General features: G+C 45.0%; 1 protein-coding gene across 1 annotated transcript in view; it reads left to right on the top strand.

Moving 5' to 3' along the window:
- Positions 1 to 18,065, top strand: part of DPP7 (dipeptidyl peptidase 7) — a 720,522-nt gene that overhangs the window by 569,176 nt on the left and 133,281 nt on the right. The window contains 1 exon segment of the mRNA XM_030207062.1: positions 10,193 to 10,257. Within this exon segment, the coding sequence (XP_030062922.1) occupies positions 10,193 to 10,257 (65 nt within the window).

The following is an 18,065-nucleotide window of genomic DNA, read 5'->3' as shown; positions in this document are numbered from 1 at the left end:
CAGTACTGAACACAATACTCCAGGTGCGGTCGAACCATGGAGCGATACAACGGCATTATAACATCCGCACACCTGGACTCCATACCCTTCCTAATAACACCCACATTCTATTCGCTTTCCTAGCCGCAGCAGCACACTGAGCAGAAGGTTTCAGCGTATCATCGACGACGACACCCAGATCCCTTTCTTGATCCGTAACTCCTAACGCGGACCTTGCAAGACGAGCTATACATTCGGGTTCCTCTTACCCCACATGCAATCACTTTGCACTTGTCAACATTGAACTTCATCTGCCACTTGCCACGCCCATTCTCCCAGTCTCGCAAGGTCCTCCTGTACTCGTTCACATTCCTCCTGCGACTTGACGACCCTGAATAATTTTGTGTCATCGGCGAATTTAATTACCTCACTAGTTATTCCCATCTCTAGGTCATTTATAAATACATTAAAAAGCAACGGACCCAGCACAGACCCTGCGGGACCCCCACTAACTACCCTCCTCCACTGAGAATACTGGCCCACGCAATCCTACTCTCTGCTTCCTATCTTTCAACCAGTTCTTAATCCATAATAATACCCTACCTCCGATTCCATGACTCCTGCAATTTCTTCAGGAGTCTTTCGTGCGGCAACTTTGTCAAACGCCTTCTGAAAATCCAGATATACAATATCAACCGGCTCCCATTGTCCACATGTTTGCTTACCCCCTCAAAAAAATGCATTAGATTGGTGAGGCAAGACTTCCCTTCACTAAATCCGTGCTGACTTTGTCTCATCAGTCCATGTTTTTGTATATGCTCTGCAATGTTTATTCTTATAATAGCCTCCACATCTCTTTGCCGGCACCGACGTCAGACTCACCGGTCTATAATTTCCCGGATCTCCTCTGGAACCCTTCTTAAAAATCGGAGTAAATTGGCTACCCTCCAGTCTTCCGGTACTACACTCGATTTTAGGGACAGATTGCATATTTCTAACAGTAGCTCCGCAAGTTCATTTTTAGTTCTATTATACTCTGGGATGAATACCATCAGGTCCCGGTGATTTACTACTCTTCAGCTTGCTGAACTGACCCTTACATCCTCCAAGGTTACAGAGAATTTGTTTAGTTTCTCCGACTCCCCCGCTTCAAATATTCTTTCCGGCACCGGTGTCCCCACCAAATCCTCCTCGGTGAAGACTGAAGCAACGAATTCATTTAATTTCTCCGCTACGGCTTTTGTCCTCCTTGATCGCCCCTTTAACCACCATTTTCGTCCAGCGGCCCAACCGACTCTTGGCCGGTTTCCTGCTTTTAATGTATCTAAAAAAAATTTTACTATGTATTTTTGCTTCCAACGCTAATTTCTCTCAAAGTCCTTTTTTTGCCCTCCTTATCTCCGCTTTGCATTTGGCTTGGCATTCCTTATGATCTATCCTGTTACTTTCAGTTGGTTCTCTTCTCCACTTTCTGAAGGATTGTTTTTTTGGCTCTAATGATTTCCTTTATCTTACTGTTTAGCCACGCCGGCTGACGTTTAGTCTTTTTTCCCTTTTTTCTAATACGTGGAATATATTTGTCCTGAACCTCCAGGATGGTGTTTTTAAACAAGAGGACATGAAATGAGATTGAAGGGGGCAGACTCAAGAAAAAATGTCAGGAAGTATTTTTTCACGGAGAGAGTGGTGGATGCTTGGAATGCCTTTCCCGCGGGAGGTGGTGGAGTTGAAAACAGTAACGGAATTCAAACATGGGTGGGATAAACATAAAGGAATCCTGTTCCGAAGGAAGGGATTCTCAGGAGCTTAGCGGAGATTGGGTGGCAGAGCCAGTAGTGGGAGGCGGGGATAGTGCTAGGCAGACTTATACGGTCTGTGCCGGGGCTGGTGGTTGGGAGGCGGGGATAGTGCTGGGCAGACTTACACGGTCTGTACCAGAGCTGGTGGTGGGAGGCGGGGCTGGTGGTTGGGTAGCGGGGATAGTGCTGGGCAGACTTATATGGTCTATGCCCTGAAAAAGAGGTACAAATCAAGGTAAGGTATACACAAAAAGTGGCACATATGAGTTTATCTTGTTGGGCAGACTGGATGGACCATGCAGGTCTTTTTTCTGCCGTCATCTACTATGTTATTATGTAAGTCAGGTTTGCTTAATGATGAGAGCAGGATAAAGGATGCACATTATCCCTTTTAACTTCTAAGCAGCTTGTAGATCCAAGGAAAAAAACACAATTTGAAGTGCCTGTATATAAATGCTAGAAGCCTAAAAAATAAGATGGGAGAGTTAGCGTATAGAGCACTAAATGATGAGGTAGATATAATAGGCATCTCAGGACAATCAATGGGATACTGTGTTAACAGGGTACAAATTGCATCGCAATGATAGAGAGGATCAAATTGGAGGGGGGTTTACACTATATGTTAAAGAAGAAATCGAGTCAAATAAAATAAACATTCCACATGAAATAAATAGCAGCGTGGAATCATTGTGGATAGAAATTCCATGTGTGAAGGGAAGGAGTGTCTTGTAGGGCTGTACTACCATCTGCAAGACAGAACGAACAGACTGATGAACAAATGTTTACAGAGATTAGGAAAGCTGGAAACTGGGCAACACTATAATAATGAGTGATTTCTATTACCCCAATTGAGTGGATAAATGTTACATCAGGGAGTGCCAGGAAGATAAAATTTCTAGATGTAATAAAAGACTGCTTCTTGCAGCAACTGGTCCAGGGACCGACATGAGGGGGTGCCATTTTGGATCTGGCCCTTGGTGGCATGCATGGCATAGTGTGAGAGGTGTCAGTGTTGGGTCCCCTGGAAACAGTGATCATAACATGATCGTTTGAACTACTATCTGGGATGAACCCGAAAGGAAATCTACTGTAGTTGCATTTAATTTTTGAAAGGGCAACTATAATAAAATGAGGGAAATGGTTAAAAAGAAGCTAAAAGGATCAGCTGCTAAGGTTAGGACACCAAATCAGGCGTGGATGTTATTAAAAAATACCATCTTGGTGCATTCCATGTATTTGCAAAGGTGAAAGAAGGGAAAATGACAGCCAGCAAGGTTAAAAGTAAAGTAAAAGAGGTTATTACAGCCAAAAGATTGTCCTTCAATGAATGGAAAAAGGACCCATATCAAGAAAATAAGAAGCACATAAGCACTCGCAAGTCAGATGCAAGTATTAATAAAGAAGGCTAAAAAGAGCGACAACTTTTTCAGGTGCATCAGAAACAGAAAGCCTGCGAGGGAATCCATGGGACCGTTAGATCACAAAGGAGCAAAGGGGCACCCAGAGAAGACAAGGCCACAGCGGAGAGACACTGAATGAATTCTTTTGCTTCTGTCTTTATGAGAAGAAGATGTAAGAGATCTGCCTGTAGTGGAAATGGTTTTCAAGGATGATGATACGGAGGAACTGGAAGATGTACTGAGTCAAATTGAAAAGTTAAAGAGTAGTAAATCACCTGGACTGGATGGCATACATTCAAGGGTGCTCAAAGAATTCAAGCATGAAATTGCTGATCTGCTGTTAGTAATGTGTAACCTGTCATTAAAATCGTCCGTAGTACCTGAAGATTGGCGGGTGGCCAATGTGACACTGATTTTTTAAAAGGGTTCCGGGGCAATCCGTGAAATTACAGACTGGTAAGCCTGATGTCAGTGCCTGACAATATAGTGGAAATTATTATAAAGAATGAAATTACAGAACACATAGCCAAACCATGGGTTCAGCCAAGGGAAGTCTTGCCTCAAAAATTTACTTCATTTCTTTGAAGGGTGAATAAACACGTGGATAAAGGTGTCAGGTAATGTAGGGTAACTAGATTTTCAGAAAGCTTTTGATAAAGTTCCTCATGAGAGATTCCTGAGAAAATTAGAATCAGGTGATAGGAGGCAAGGTTCTGGTGTGGTTTAGGAATTGGTTATTGTATAGAAAACAGAGGGTAGGGTTAAATGGTCATTTCTCTCAATGTAGGAGGGTGAAAAGTGGAATGCTGCAGGGATCAGTATTGGGACTGATGCTATTTAACATATTTATAAATGATATGGAAATTGGAACGATGAGTGAGGTGATTAAATTTACAGATGACACAAAACTATTCAAGGTTGTTAAAACATGTGCAGATTGTGAAACATTGCAGGAGGACATTAGGAAATTGGATGACTGGGCTTCCAAATGGCAAATGAAATTTAATGTGGACAAATTCAAGGAGATGCATTTTGGAAAGAATAAACCGAATCATAGTTACCTGATGCTAGGGTCTATCTTGGAGATCAGCACTCAAGAAAAAGATCCAGGTGTCGCTGTAGATAATACACTGAAACCTGTATCATTCCTTGAGTATTATGACCGCACCTTGAGTATTGTGTTCAGTTCTGGTCACCATATCTCAAAAAAGATATAGCGAAATTAGAAAAGGTTCAAAGAAGAGTGACCAAAATGATAAAGGGGATGGAACTCCTCTTGTATGAGGAAATGCTAAAGAGGTTAGGGCTCTTCAGCCTGGAAAAGAGACAGATGAGGAAAGATATGATTGAGGTCTACAAAATCTTGAATGGTGTAGAAGGAGTAGAAGTAAATAGATTTTTTACTCATTCCAAAAGTACAAAGACTAGGGGACACTTAAGAAAGTTACATGGAATTACTTTTAAAACAAATAGGAGGAAATACTTTTTCACTCAACGAATAGTTAAGATCTCAAACTCTTTGCCAGAGGATGTGCTAACAGCGGTTAGCCTATCTGGGTTTAAAAAAGGTTTGGACAAGTTTCTGGAGGAAAAGTTCCTAGTGTGCTATTGAGACAGACATGACGAAGCAACTGCTGGGATTTGTAACATGAAATGTTGCCATGATTTTGGTTTCTGCCAGGTACTTGTGACCTGGCTTGGCCACTGTTTGGAAGCAGGATACTGGGCTAGATTGACCATTGGTCTGACCCAGTATGGCTACGCTATTTTCTTATGTACATGTTGACTCCTAACAGGCCAATTTAGGAGATAGGAGAACCAGCCAGTGAGCATCGAGGGCCTGCAATGCATGGACGGGTGTGTAAGGGATTGTTTGGAATAAAAGGATGGAGCACCTAAGTGCAGAGATTTATGAGTAATACAGAGAACCCTAAATCAAAGAAAGTATTTAATAGGTAACCAATGCAGCTGCTTTAAAAGTGGGATAACATGGTCTTGTCTTTTAGCATTACATAGAAGATGGATGGCTGAGTTTTGAAGAGTTCAAATTTGATGCAATTGAGAAGTAATACCACAGTAGAATGTATTGCAGTAATCAATACAAAACATAATAAATGCATGAATCAAGAGTGTGTAAAGAAGAAAAGTCCATGAATTTGCTAATAGAATGAAGACGACAAAGCCAGTAGAAACGGACCTGAGCAACCTGAGAAATTTGCTTATCAAATGACAGGTGAAAATCAATAAGTACTCCAAGGTAGCGAAATGAATCAACAGGCAGAATAGGAATGTTAAAAAACATTAGCTTCAAAGAGGGAATGGAATGTGAGCCAGTAATCCAACAAGCTATGGTTTTAGATAGATAAAGAACCAACATATGATTCCTTACAAAGAACCAACATATAATTCCTTACAAATTTGAAAACAACAGAAGGCAAGACTATAGGGAATTCAGAGCAGTGGAAATAGGAGAAACAGGGAAAATCAGTAAGATGTCATCAGCATAAAAGAAAAATCTTATGTTGAATCAATAGGGCTAGAGGGTTCAAAAAGACATTGAATAGATTAGGAGAAAGGATAGAACCCTGAGGAACACCACAGGATAAAGAGATCTCAGCAGTTGACGAAGTAGGCATAGAAACCATAAAAGAGTGGTTCGAAAGGTATGAAGAAAACCAGTTGAAAACTGAAGCAACCAACTAATAAACTGAAGGAGAGCAAGAAGTGAATAGTCTACAAGATTGAAGGCAGCTGAAAGATTCAAAGAAACCAAAAGAACAATATTGCCGACATCCAAAAAAGAATGAAGCACACTGATAAGGGCTGTAATAGTAGTCTTAGTACTATGATGTCAGCAAAAGCCTGTCTGACAGGGATGCAAAATCGACAGACTGTCAACATGACTAAGAAGTTGCTCAAAAACTATACATTATGTGATCTTGGAGACAATACTCAGATTTGAAACTGGTTGGTAATATTCCAGGAGTGTAGGATCAAGACAGGCTTTTTAAGAATAGGTTTAACTAAGACCTTCTTCCAAGAATAAGGGACATAAGCCCAAAGAAAGACTCTGCCATCAGCAAATGAATTATGGAGGTGGAGGCATTACTTTTCATTTAACCCTCATATCATTCCCTAAGAAAATACGAGTGCTCGTTTTCAAAGCACATAGACTTATGAAGTTACATTACAAGTCTATGTGCTTTGAAAATGAGCCTCTTAGCTATCACATGGAATGGGGGTGGGGAGGAGAATGGAAACAACCAAATACTCATTTGCTTTTACACCAGCATAAAAACAGGCACAGAAGTACATATTGGAAATGAGGGGTAGAAATTGACTGTGAAGTTTTATAGAAGATGATTATAGATCTTCAATCTTTTCAGTTGACAGTCCTCTTGTGTGAAATACTTTACCAAAGGACCAACGTAATGTGACTTCTTTTCTCCAAGGACAAGCATGCCCAATGTATTCACACGTGGGTAACATCATCCGATGGAACCCGGTGCAGATGCAGCCTACCGCGCATAGCTTTAAGAAAGTTCTGGCAGCATCCTACTGCATATGCACAGGTGCCTTCCTGCCTGACCAGCAAGCACCTCAGTATCTTCTTTTCTGCGTAGCTGGGAGTACATGTTTTTGCAGTCTCCCTTCAGCATGTAGTTCTTTCGCCTTTCGAGTGCCTTCCCATGCTGATTTAGCAATTATTTTCAGTTATTTTCCTCGGCCCTTTAAGTTTTCTTTATTTTTTCCATGGTTCTTTAGCCCTCTTAGGCCTGAGCACTGGCCTCAATTTTGGTCTTGCACCCCTTTTTCTGACCTTCAAAAATGAGGAATTTAATTTGGCTTGCTATTCCTTTCTCGATGTCTAAGAAGACCCTCAGTTGCTTCAAAAGGTGCACCCAATGTAATCAGGTGATTTCTGCCACAGACCTGCACAGTTGGAGCATCAGGTGACTTGGGTCTGATCACCAGCCTGATTCTTGTTCTCTCTGTTTACAAATGCAACCAAGGGCTTAGAGGACACACGAGGTCTGACAGGAGAAACTGCTCCCTTAAGGATGGTCCATCGATATCGGCACCAGATATATAAACCTTGATGGCTGCCCAGACTATCTCTACCACTGGGAGTGCACCAACATTGAGGAGGTCTCCACTCCCCTCAACATCAGGCACAGGTGGCAGACCCAGGGATCGGTCAGCATTGGACTCAACACCGAGGACATGTACGGGTTTGACATAATCCCGATGCTGTATGCTGAGGGAAGTCTAAGAAGCATCCGCATCAGTCCACATCAAAGCACGGTGCCAGGAGCAGCAGGACATTGGAGCCAGCAGTCCCGAGAAGTGTTGGTACCAGAAGGATTGCTCCCCTTCTTTAGTGGAGGTGCCAGTGCACTAGTCTATAGGCTGTCAAGCTCCCACTTCAGGAACGACACTGACTACTCTCCAGGCTGCCTCTGACCTGCTCCTCAGCCTTTTCCAATGTCTCCTGTTGATGAATGGTACCGGGCCATGCTCAGGGAGGCCCTGGAACAGATGTTCCTGCTGCACTCCATTCAGGCATTGAGGTGCTTGCGCTAGCTGCAACTCAGCTTTGGCTCCTCTTTCTGAGGCCCAGGTTTTGCCTATGGAGCAGTCCTCAACACTGGCACCTAAACGGGTATTGACATCAACTCATGCAGCACTGCCCTCAACATTGGGAGAGGAAGCTTCCCCATAGTTGGAGGATAGGGCTGTACCTCAGTGCCCTCCAGGGCATAGACATGGGACTACTGAGCTGGGGCAGGCTCAGATTCACTTGGACTATCCTGAGTTCCTAGAGAAGTCTGATCTGGACCATTCATTGGAGCCAGATGAAGATTCACATTACTTCTCGGAAGAAGAGTCTAATGATATCCCTTTTGACCTGAGAGTCACTTCTTCACTGGTTTTGTGAAGGAGATGGCTTTGGCCATCCCATTTAATTTGGAAACAGAGGAGCCCAGGACTGAGATTTTATCAGTTTTGCACTACGAATCTCCTCCCAGGGAGGGAATCACTGTTCCGTTACACCCTATCCTGAAAGATGAAGGAACTGAGAATCTCCCTTTCAATGCAAGTTGTTTTGAAGAAGAAGGATACGCATTATTGTATCCAAAAGGTTCCTGGATTCGAGACCGCGCAACTGCCTTACCATTCTTTGGTGGTCAAGTCTGCTCTCAAGTGGGCCGGAAGCTCAAGAACTTATGTCTCAGTGCCCTAGGTAGGGAGGCTCAGACTCTGGACTCGTTTGGGAAGAACATTTAATAGACCTCGATGCTTATTGCCCACATCTAGATCTACCAGCTCTACATGAACATCTACTTCAATTTCCTTGCTTGCAGTGCACTTAATCTCATGGACTCTTCCTCAGGGGCAGGCCACAAAGCTTCTTCAGTTGGCCAAAAAGCAGCTAGAGTGCAGGACCTATCTGGCCAGGGAGCACCTATGGTACTTTTGATGCTGCATCCTGATTCTCTGCCATGGGTGTGAGAATGAGTAGATAGATGTTTCTGACCTAGAACTAGTGGTTCCAGAGAGATTAGCGGATGTTCCTTGCCGAGGAGACAATCTTTATAGGGACAAGGTAGAGGAGGTTGCTGACCTCATTAAAAAGTATACTGATACTATTCAATTCCTCTCTCAGCAGCCTCCAGCTGCAACCTCCTTTACTAGGAGGTTCCCAACTGAGTCAAGTCGCAGAACATAACTACTCTCAAAGGCATAGGTATCCACCGCCTTCCTGCTCATTCCAGCAGGCCCAGCCCAACAGTCCCATCCATATCAGCCTAGGACCCAAAAGTCTCAGCCAGCTTCCTAGTGAAAGCAGGGGACAAGCTTTTGATTGGCTCCAGAACATAGCTGCAGTCCAAGTAACCATCCCAGATGACTTTCCGGTGGGAGGGAGGCTGAATTTTTTCCATCATAGGTAGTTCATTGCAGCCTCTGACTGGTGGGTTCTTCATATTGTCTGTCTCGGTTATGTTCTGCATTGCTGTCAGAGACCACCATCATTCATCAGCTCTCAGCACAAGCAAGTACTTGCAGAGGAAATCTCTGCCCTTCTATAGGCCAATGCAGTTGAACCCATGCCATCAGGGGAAGAAGAGAAGAGATTCTATTCCAGGTACTTCTTTGTGCCCAAAAAAAACAAGGGGGGGGGGATATTTTCCTACTGTAGACCTAAGGGCCCTCAACAAATTCCTAGTCAAAGAAAAGTTCAGGATGATTTCCCTGGGCACTCTTTTCCCATGATTCAAGAACAAGATTACCTATACCCACATTTTGATGCTTCCCAGTCACAGGAAGAAACTCAGATTTCAAATAGAGAACCACCACTACCAGTACTGTGTTCTGCCTTTTGGCCTCGTGTCAGCTCCCAGAGTCTTTACCAAGTGCCTCGCAGTAGTCACAGCATTGCTACACAGACAGAGTCCATGTGTTTTCCTACCTGGACCTATTCTGATACCCCTCATTCTGTAACAGGTTGCCTAAAGTTAGGCGACAATTATACACATAAGGTATAGAATACTAGCACTTACATGCATAACTATTGCAGTTACACATGGAAGTGCTAGGCATGCACTCGGCAGCAGTCTGTTAATATAGGCACGCAACTCACTTAGCATGTAAATACAAAGGGAGCATACACATGGACAGGACTTATGTAGGCATGGGCAAGTCCCACATTTACACACATAACTTACAGAATACTGTCAGTGTTAAAGTGCCACATTTAGGTACATGCATTTTTTCCTGCTATACATGGCATAAGTGGACTCTCCTAAATGTTGACATGTAAATGCAGACTTATACTTCCATTCTATAATGGAATCTGGGTGCTGAGACGTTGTTACAGAATTAGCACTTAGCATGCTGCATCTTGGCACCCATAATATATAAAGACCAATTTTCAAGATTGTTTTTAACCAAAATGGATGTATATCATACAAGTATTTTGTTTTTATAACTTTCTTTTCTTCTGCATTTTAGACCTTAAATCTACATCCAACATTATCTTTTCAAATGGAGTCCTGGATCCCTGGGCCGGTGGTAGTGTGAGTGTATAATACAGATAATATAGAGTTAAGCAGAGCTAAAATAAATGATTGATGTGCAAGCCAACTGCACTGGGTTTTAATCTTATGAAATCTCACATCCTAAGGGTAATTTAAACAAATAACAGAACATCTATGTAATAAGGCAACATAGGCAACTATGTGCTTTTATTTTAAAAATGGCAAACTGAATCAGTTCCTGTCGTGTGGAAGTGCCAATGCACACATCTACACCAGCTCCAAAATAGGTGTAAATGTGTGCCTATGTTCTATATGTCTACTTGCATATTTTATAAAGTAACAGGAACACCAAAACTCAGCCCCTGTTCCACCCAAACTATGCCCCCAGGCATGCCTACACATGGCTCACACATACACAGTACAGTGATATCTCGGTTTTCGTCGATAATCTGTACAAAAACAATCAGCGAAATCCGAAACTGACGAAAACCGAGGCAATTCATTCTAGACACTCCAAAATACATACCAAAAACACGTTTTATAGATAATATAGTGTTTAATACTAAAAACAATAAGAAATTAATATAAAATGAATATAAAAGACTAATGTAAAGAATAAATGAACATTTAACATGGCATTCACCTTTCTGAAGACTCTTCTTGGCGAGAGAGAGGTGCAGATATTGTTTGGAAGGGGAATCCCCCTCCATAAGGACCTTAGGTATCAAGGCACTACCTGGGGTCAGTTCCCTTCTTGGTCTTTTGGCACTAGGACCAGCTTCAGAGTCAGTAGACCCATGTCGCACAAGAAAGCTGTCCAAAGAGGTCTGTTTCTGCTGCTTCTTTAAGATTTGCCTAAAATAGGGCAAGACATCATCATTAAACAAGTTGCAGAAACGGCCTGAAACAGCTTTGTCTGGGTGACTTTTCTCCACAAACCCATGTACCTTACTCCACATGGAGAAGATGTCCTTAATCTCTGAAGAAGGCACATTCTCCCCTGTCCCTTCCTCCTCATCTGAAGCAACTTCTTCATCTGCCGTCTGTTGCACTTCTAGGTGAAGTTCTTGCAGCTCTTCAGTAGTGAGTTCTTCACTGTGGTCATCCGCCAACTCTTCCACATCCTTACCACTCACCTCCAAACCCATGGACTTCCCCAAATCAACAATTGACTGCACCACATGTGTAGGGTCATCGGGGAAGGCTCAAACCCTTCCAGATCTCTCTCATGCACACATCCTGGCCATAATTTCTTCCAGGCAGAGTTCATCGTCCTTGATGTCACTCCCTGCCAAGCCTTATCTATGAGGCTAATGCAGTTGAGAATGTTGAAATGTTTTTTTCCAGAACTCTCTTAAGGACAATTCTGTATCTGATGTCACCTCAAAGCGCCTTTGAAACATTGCTTTTGTGTACAGTTTATCAGTGGTGTAGCTAGGGTAGTTGACACCCGGGGCCGGTCATTTTTTAACTACCCCCCCCCCCCCCAAAATCTTGTACTAGGCATGCTGAGAATTCAAAACACTCAGGACCTATAGAGCAATTCTACCATACCATAAGCAGTAATTTCTACAAGTCACACAAAGAAAAGGAAAGCATCTTAAACACTACAGTGAGCACTAGGAGATCACGTGATGCACGGCTAGAGAGCGGGTGTCGTCGTGCTGAGCTCCCGCCTCCCTCGCGCCTGTTTTCACAAAACGAAACCTTACCTTCGCCGCTTTGATAAACGGAACACAAATCAAGGGAGAGCGTATAGCGTGGAGAATCGCTGGAGGAAAGCGCGAAGCCAAACGCGAAGGCGATGGCCGCTAAATCGGCGAAGAAAGACGCGACACGGAGTCGCGCTGCTGAAATAAAGACGGCGGATGGAGAAGGAGAGGGCCCGAAATCGGTAAGCTCCGTGTGGGCAGTGGAGGTAGCAGCGGAGGTCTCGGCTATGTTGGGCACCTCGGTGGACACCAAGCTGCAGAAGATCACAGAGCAGCTAGGAGGCATTGATCGAAAGCTGGAGAACATACAATCAGAGTTCTCCCTCTATAAGCAGAGGCTCTCAGATGTGGAGGATCGAGTCCAGCAGCATGAGACCACACAACAGGACTTGAAAAGCAAAATGGAAAGACTGGAAAGTAAATTAAAGGATCTGGAGAACCAGGCCCGCAGAAGTAACATCAGAATGGTAGGCCTGCCTGAAAAGATTAAAGATTCAGAACTGAGAGACTTTTTGGAAAGCTGGCTCCCTAAAACTTTAAAGTTGCAATCGCTGACTGGGCCCTTAAGAGTGGAGCGCGCTCACCGACTGGGGCCTGGAAACCCGAAAGACCCGCGCCCCCGAGTGGTTATCTTCAAAGTCCTCAATTTTCAGAGCCTTTCGGAAAGCAGGGACTGTGCAATATGAGAATGCTACGGTGTGCTGCTTCCAGGACTTTTTGGCTGGGGTGTCGATGCAGCGGCGAGCTTTTCGAGAGGTATGTCAACTGTTATTTGCCAAGAAAATACAGCTTGCTTTGTTATACCCGGCCCGTTTAAAGATCTGGCAAGATGGGAAGCAGACCATGTTCTCCTTGGCGACAGAGGCTCTGAAATTCGTGAAGCGAGATTTGGCGGCTGAAGGATCAGCGTGAGTTGGCGTATGATGAGCTGCTGGAGAGCGCTGAGGATGGCGATTCCTGGGGACTACAGCGGAGCTGAACAACTAGGACGTTTTTCTGACAGAGAACGGTATACTAAATGGCTCGGGGAGCTGCAGCTTCTTGGGGGACTGGGGAATTATGGAGGCTAAGCAGTTTGAAAAATGAGACTTGATTGCGGAAGATCATATCGGAACAGGCATCCGAGGAAAACTTGATGGAACATTGAGGAGGGTGATTCCTAAGAGCCACAATGGAGCATACATACCATGCGGTCGAGGCAAAGTTGGGTAATTTCGTGACCCGGAGTGTGGTAGCATGCTACAGACCGTGGAGTGGCAGAAAAGGCTCAACTGTGTTTATTGTTAGTGTTTCAAATGTTAACTGTTTGGTTGGGGCATAAGACCTACACTTTAAGGAAAAGAGGCATTGTTTTACAATTTGTGCTATTAAAACTGATGGTGGGATCCCGATGTCAAGGGGAAAAGGGGTCCGTTATGCTAACTAAGGTTGGAGGATTTTATAGTGTAATTGTGGGTTAACACAGGCAACGGGTTAATAGAGAGGTCAATGCTGCAATATAGTGGGGAGGGGGGTTCCTTAAGAAAGTATCATATGGGATAGAAGATAGAGGGAGGTGTCAGGGGGGAGCTCACGGGAACCTAGGCCATGGTGGCACTGTGGAGAAGTTCGAGGGTAGGGAAGGGGGGAGGGGGATAGGAGCGAGAGGGAGGTATCTGAAAGAGTTTCATTTTCAGGGGCAGAATCAAGGGGGATTGAAGAGGGGAACCTCATGGGCTGGGAGGGTTTCTCTCATGTTGTTCAGATGTATAACCTTTTTTATGTTGATATTAGATTTCTGGTGCACTGGGGTCACTTAAAATTGTCTCTTGGAATATTGGGGGAGTTTCATCCCCCATAAAGCGGACAAAAGTGCTTCAGGCGCTGAAAAGACAAAAAGTGGATACAGCTCTATTGCAGGAGACACATCTGTCATCAGGGGAACATTTAAAATTTAAGACGGGATGGGTGGGATCCTTGTTAGAGGCACCAGCGGTAGGGAGGAAGGCCAGAGTACTAATTCTCTTTAGGAAAGGTTTACAAATAAAGATCACCTCCATACTAAGGAGTTTGGAGGGCCGTTATATTGTGGCACAGATGGAAATTGAGGGCCAGCAACTGGTGCTCTGTAATGTGTATGCCCCAAATGCGTTTGACAAAAAGTTTTTTCAGGGGCTGATATCCAAATTAACCAAGTTCAAAGGAGGGAATATTATCATGGGAGGAGATTTTAACCTTGTGGTTGATCCCCGGCTTGATAGATTGGGCTCTGGTGCTGGGAGTTCGGGTGGGGGTGCTCACGCCTTATCCCTGCTTTGAGAGGCATTGGACCTTGTGGATGTGTGGCGTATTTTACACCCATCGGATAGAGACTTTACTCACCTTTCCAGAGCCCACGCGTCCCAATCTTGCATAGATTACTTGTGTGTCTCAGGCCCTCTCTTCTCGCAGATGGTGCAGGCAGAGATTGGTCCTTATGAGGTCTCAGATCATGCCCTGATATGGCTAAGATGGAGGAGACCCATGAAGGGGGGTGGAATGCGCCTTTGGAGATATCCCTTAGATTTAGTAGGAGATCAGAAATTCCAGATATTTCTAACCGAGAGGATGGCGGATTATGAATTTCATAATGATATTCACAGACAGCAACCAACCCTTTTTTGGGAAACAGAGAAAGCTGTCTTGCAAGGGGATATTATTTCTTATTGTGCTAGAACTCGGAGGCTTCGAGATAAGGAGATTTTATGTTTAGAGTTGCAAGTTCGCAACTATAGGAAGCTATATGGCCGGAATGCTACTGATGAGAATAAGACATTGCTTTTGGGTGCACAGAAAGAACTCAACGAATTGTTACATCAGAGAGCAGTCAAGTCCCATCTCTATTATAAAAATAAACTATTCCAATATGACAACAAGGCAGGGAAATTGTTGGCGAATATGGTGCAGAGTAAAAGGGGAGCCTCTAGAGTTCTGCAATTGAAAGCTTTAAATGGGCAGTTATTGAGAACAGATCAGAGCATAGCAGACCGTTTTGGCCAGTTTTACGAGACCCTATATGCTAGGCCGGACGATGAGGGGCTGAATGCTGAAATGTTTTTAGATTCGGTAGAGCTCCCTAAATTGTCCCCTTGGCAGTTGCAGAGATTAAATAGCCCAATTGTGGAGGGAGATCTTATGTTGGCATTGCAGCAAAGTGCTTCTCATAAAACACGGGGTACGGATGGCTATCGTATGGAGTTTTACAAGCAGTTCTATGAAAATCTTAAGAAACTGCTTTTGGCCTTGTTTAATTCCATGGTAGAGGAGCGGACCATGCCGGAAACGATGAAGGTTGCTCAGATTGTAGTTATCCCGAAGGCGGGTAAGGATATGGCAGATCCTGGATCGTATAGACCAATTTCCCTTCTTAACATGGATGCCTAATTGTATGCTAAGATTTTGGCAAATCGGCTAGCTCGGGTACTCCCGGAGTTGGTAGAAGAAGCTCAAGTGGGGTTTGTGAAGGGGAGGACAGCGGTTCGGAACCTCCATGCTATATTGGCCTCTTTAGAGATAGTGCAACATAAGCGTCTGGCTTCTTTGTTAATCAGTTTTGATGCAGAGAAAGCTTTTGACAGGGTGAGATGGCCCTATCTGTTTGAGACTTTGAAGCAATATGGTATTCAGGGGTTCTTTCTAGATGCGATTCAGGTGTTGTATCTGGAGCCTTTGGCATATGTCTGGGTAAATGGGGTTCGCTCCCGCTCATTTAACATCTTTCGAGGCACCAGGCAGGGGTGTCCGCTCTCTCCTCTCTTGTTTGTGTTGTCCTTAGATCCACTGGTTAGAGCGATACAAACCCATCCAGAGATCAAAGGAGTGTCAATAGGTGTCTCGCGGTTCTTGTTGTCGGCCTTTGCGGATGACTTACTGGTACATTTGACACAGCCCTCCCAGTCACTCCCAGCTTTGTTAGAACTCTTTCAAGAATTTGGTGATTATGCAGGGTTCAAGCTTAACTATACGAAATCTTTGGCACTGGCCTCCTCAGAAGAGCAGAAGCGGGGAGTGGGGGCAGACTTTTCCACTCCGGTGGGCGCAAGGATCATTTTGCTATTTGGGGGTTTGGCTGTCTATGAACTCGGCTGATATATATCAATTGAATGTAAATAGACTGCTAGGCGCTACGGAGACACGGCTGAAGAGTTGGGTGACCTTGCCCCTTACACTCTTTGGGCGCTTTCAGTTATTTCGGATGGTGGAATTCCCTAGGTGGCTTTACTGTATAAGGTTATTGCCTGTCCTTATCTACCACCGAGATTTTAAAGTATTATATCGCTTGCTTAGATGGTATTGTTGGGGGGGGGGGGGGGGAAGGCCAAACTGCCGCTGCCTCTGTTGATGGGCCACTGGAAGGAGGGAGGACTGGGCTTACCAGACCTGAAAAGGTATAATAGGGCATGTTTATTGAGGCATTTTGGTGACTGGCTTTTTGACCGTGAAGATTATACACCCCTTAAATTGAGGGTCAGTTCTTTGCCCCTTGTCATTTTTATTTTCTATTACAGGCGCCTAGGGCTAGCATTCCAGAACATCTGAGGAACAGCTTGCTGTTGACATCCTTGCGGTCTCTCTGGAAAGACCTGATGGGTATTTGGGGCCTATCGAACAACACGTCGGATATGTTACCCATATGTGAAAACGTATCTTTTAAGCCTGGGATGGATAATAAGACATTTCAGATTTGGGGGCACTTAGGCATTAGTCGTCTGGAGCATCTGTTAAATAAGCAAGGGATGCTGTTAAATTTGGGAGCTTTAGGTATCGGTTACGATCAGGGGCGTATCTGCGTGGGGCCTCAGGGGCCTGGGCCCCCGCAGATTTTGCCCTGGACCCCCCTACCGCCATCAACTCTCCCCCGCTGCCGTTCTTACTTTTGCTGGCGGGGGACCCCAACCCCCGCCAGCCGAGGTGTGCTTCCACCTGCCGCTGCCGTAAAAACATCTTCTTCAGCCGGCGGGGGAACCCAAACCCCCGCCAGCCGCCCCGCGGTGTTTAAAATTCATCTTCGGCCTCCGTGGCCGTGCTGCTGTGATAGGCGCTGTTGAAATCCACTTCGGAGTCTGACGTCGCAGCACGTACAACGACGTCAGACTCCGAAGTGGATTTCAACAGCGCCTATCACAGCAGCACGGCCACGGAGGCCGAAGATGAATTTTAAACACCGCGGGGCGGCTGGCGGGGGTTTGGGGTCCCCCGCCGGCTGAAGAAGATGTTTTTACGGCAGCGGCAGGTGGAAGCAGACCTCGGCTGGCGGGGGTTGGGGTCCCCCGCCAGCAAAAGTAAGAATGGCAGCGGGGGAGGGTTGGCGGCGGGAGGGGGGTGGAGAGAGTCATTGGTGGCGGTGGGGGCTCGGCGGTGGGGGGGGCGGCGGGGGGGGGGCTCCCTCTGGCTCTGGCCCCCCCTACCGCCGGAGTCCAGATACGCCCCTGGTTACGATATGAACAACATTTTTGCCTATCATCAAATAACACACTATGTGAGGTCCTTAGACTTGGAGGCTTTGAGAGACAGGTATTGTCATCGGATGAGACAATTCTTGGAAGAAGAGGGAACGGATCGGCTTTCAGTCTCGAAGCTGTATAAGTTATTTGGGAAGCTGCCACTTAAGAAGGACAAAGAGTTAATTAGAATGAGTTGGGCTAGAGACTTAGCCAGGCCGGGACTATCCTTGGATTTTGATATACTGATTTCTTGGATTCCGGAGATGACCGGTAATGCGGGCCTTCATGAATGCCAATACCGAATTCTTCATAGAGCATACCTCACAAAAACCCAGCTTTTTCAGATAGGAGGGGTGGAAGACCCGTTGTGTGAAAAGTGTGGGAGATTGCCAGGCTCTCTATTCCACTGTTTGTGGGAATGCTTTCAGGTACAGCATTTTTGGACAGCTGTTTTGCAGTATTTGTCATTTCTACTGGGCTCTAAAATTGTATGCTGTCCGATGGGTGTACTGCTGGATAGACACGAGGTCTTTGTTTTACAGAGCACATCTGGGAGGCATCTGGTCCGTAAGGCCTGTTTGGTGGGTAAGAGGTTGCTACTTTGTCAATGGGTATGCAGTACTCTCCCGGACTTCTGGCACTGGAGAAATAGATTTCATGAGCTGATGCTTTG

The sequence above is a fragment of the Microcaecilia unicolor genome, chromosome 6 (genome assembly GCF_901765095.1).
Source record: "Microcaecilia unicolor chromosome 6, aMicUni1.1, whole genome shotgun sequence".
Taxonomy (NCBI): Eukaryota; Metazoa; Chordata; class Amphibia; order Gymnophiona; family Siphonopidae; genus Microcaecilia; species Microcaecilia unicolor.
This window is presented reverse-complemented; position numbering and strand designations above follow the sequence as displayed.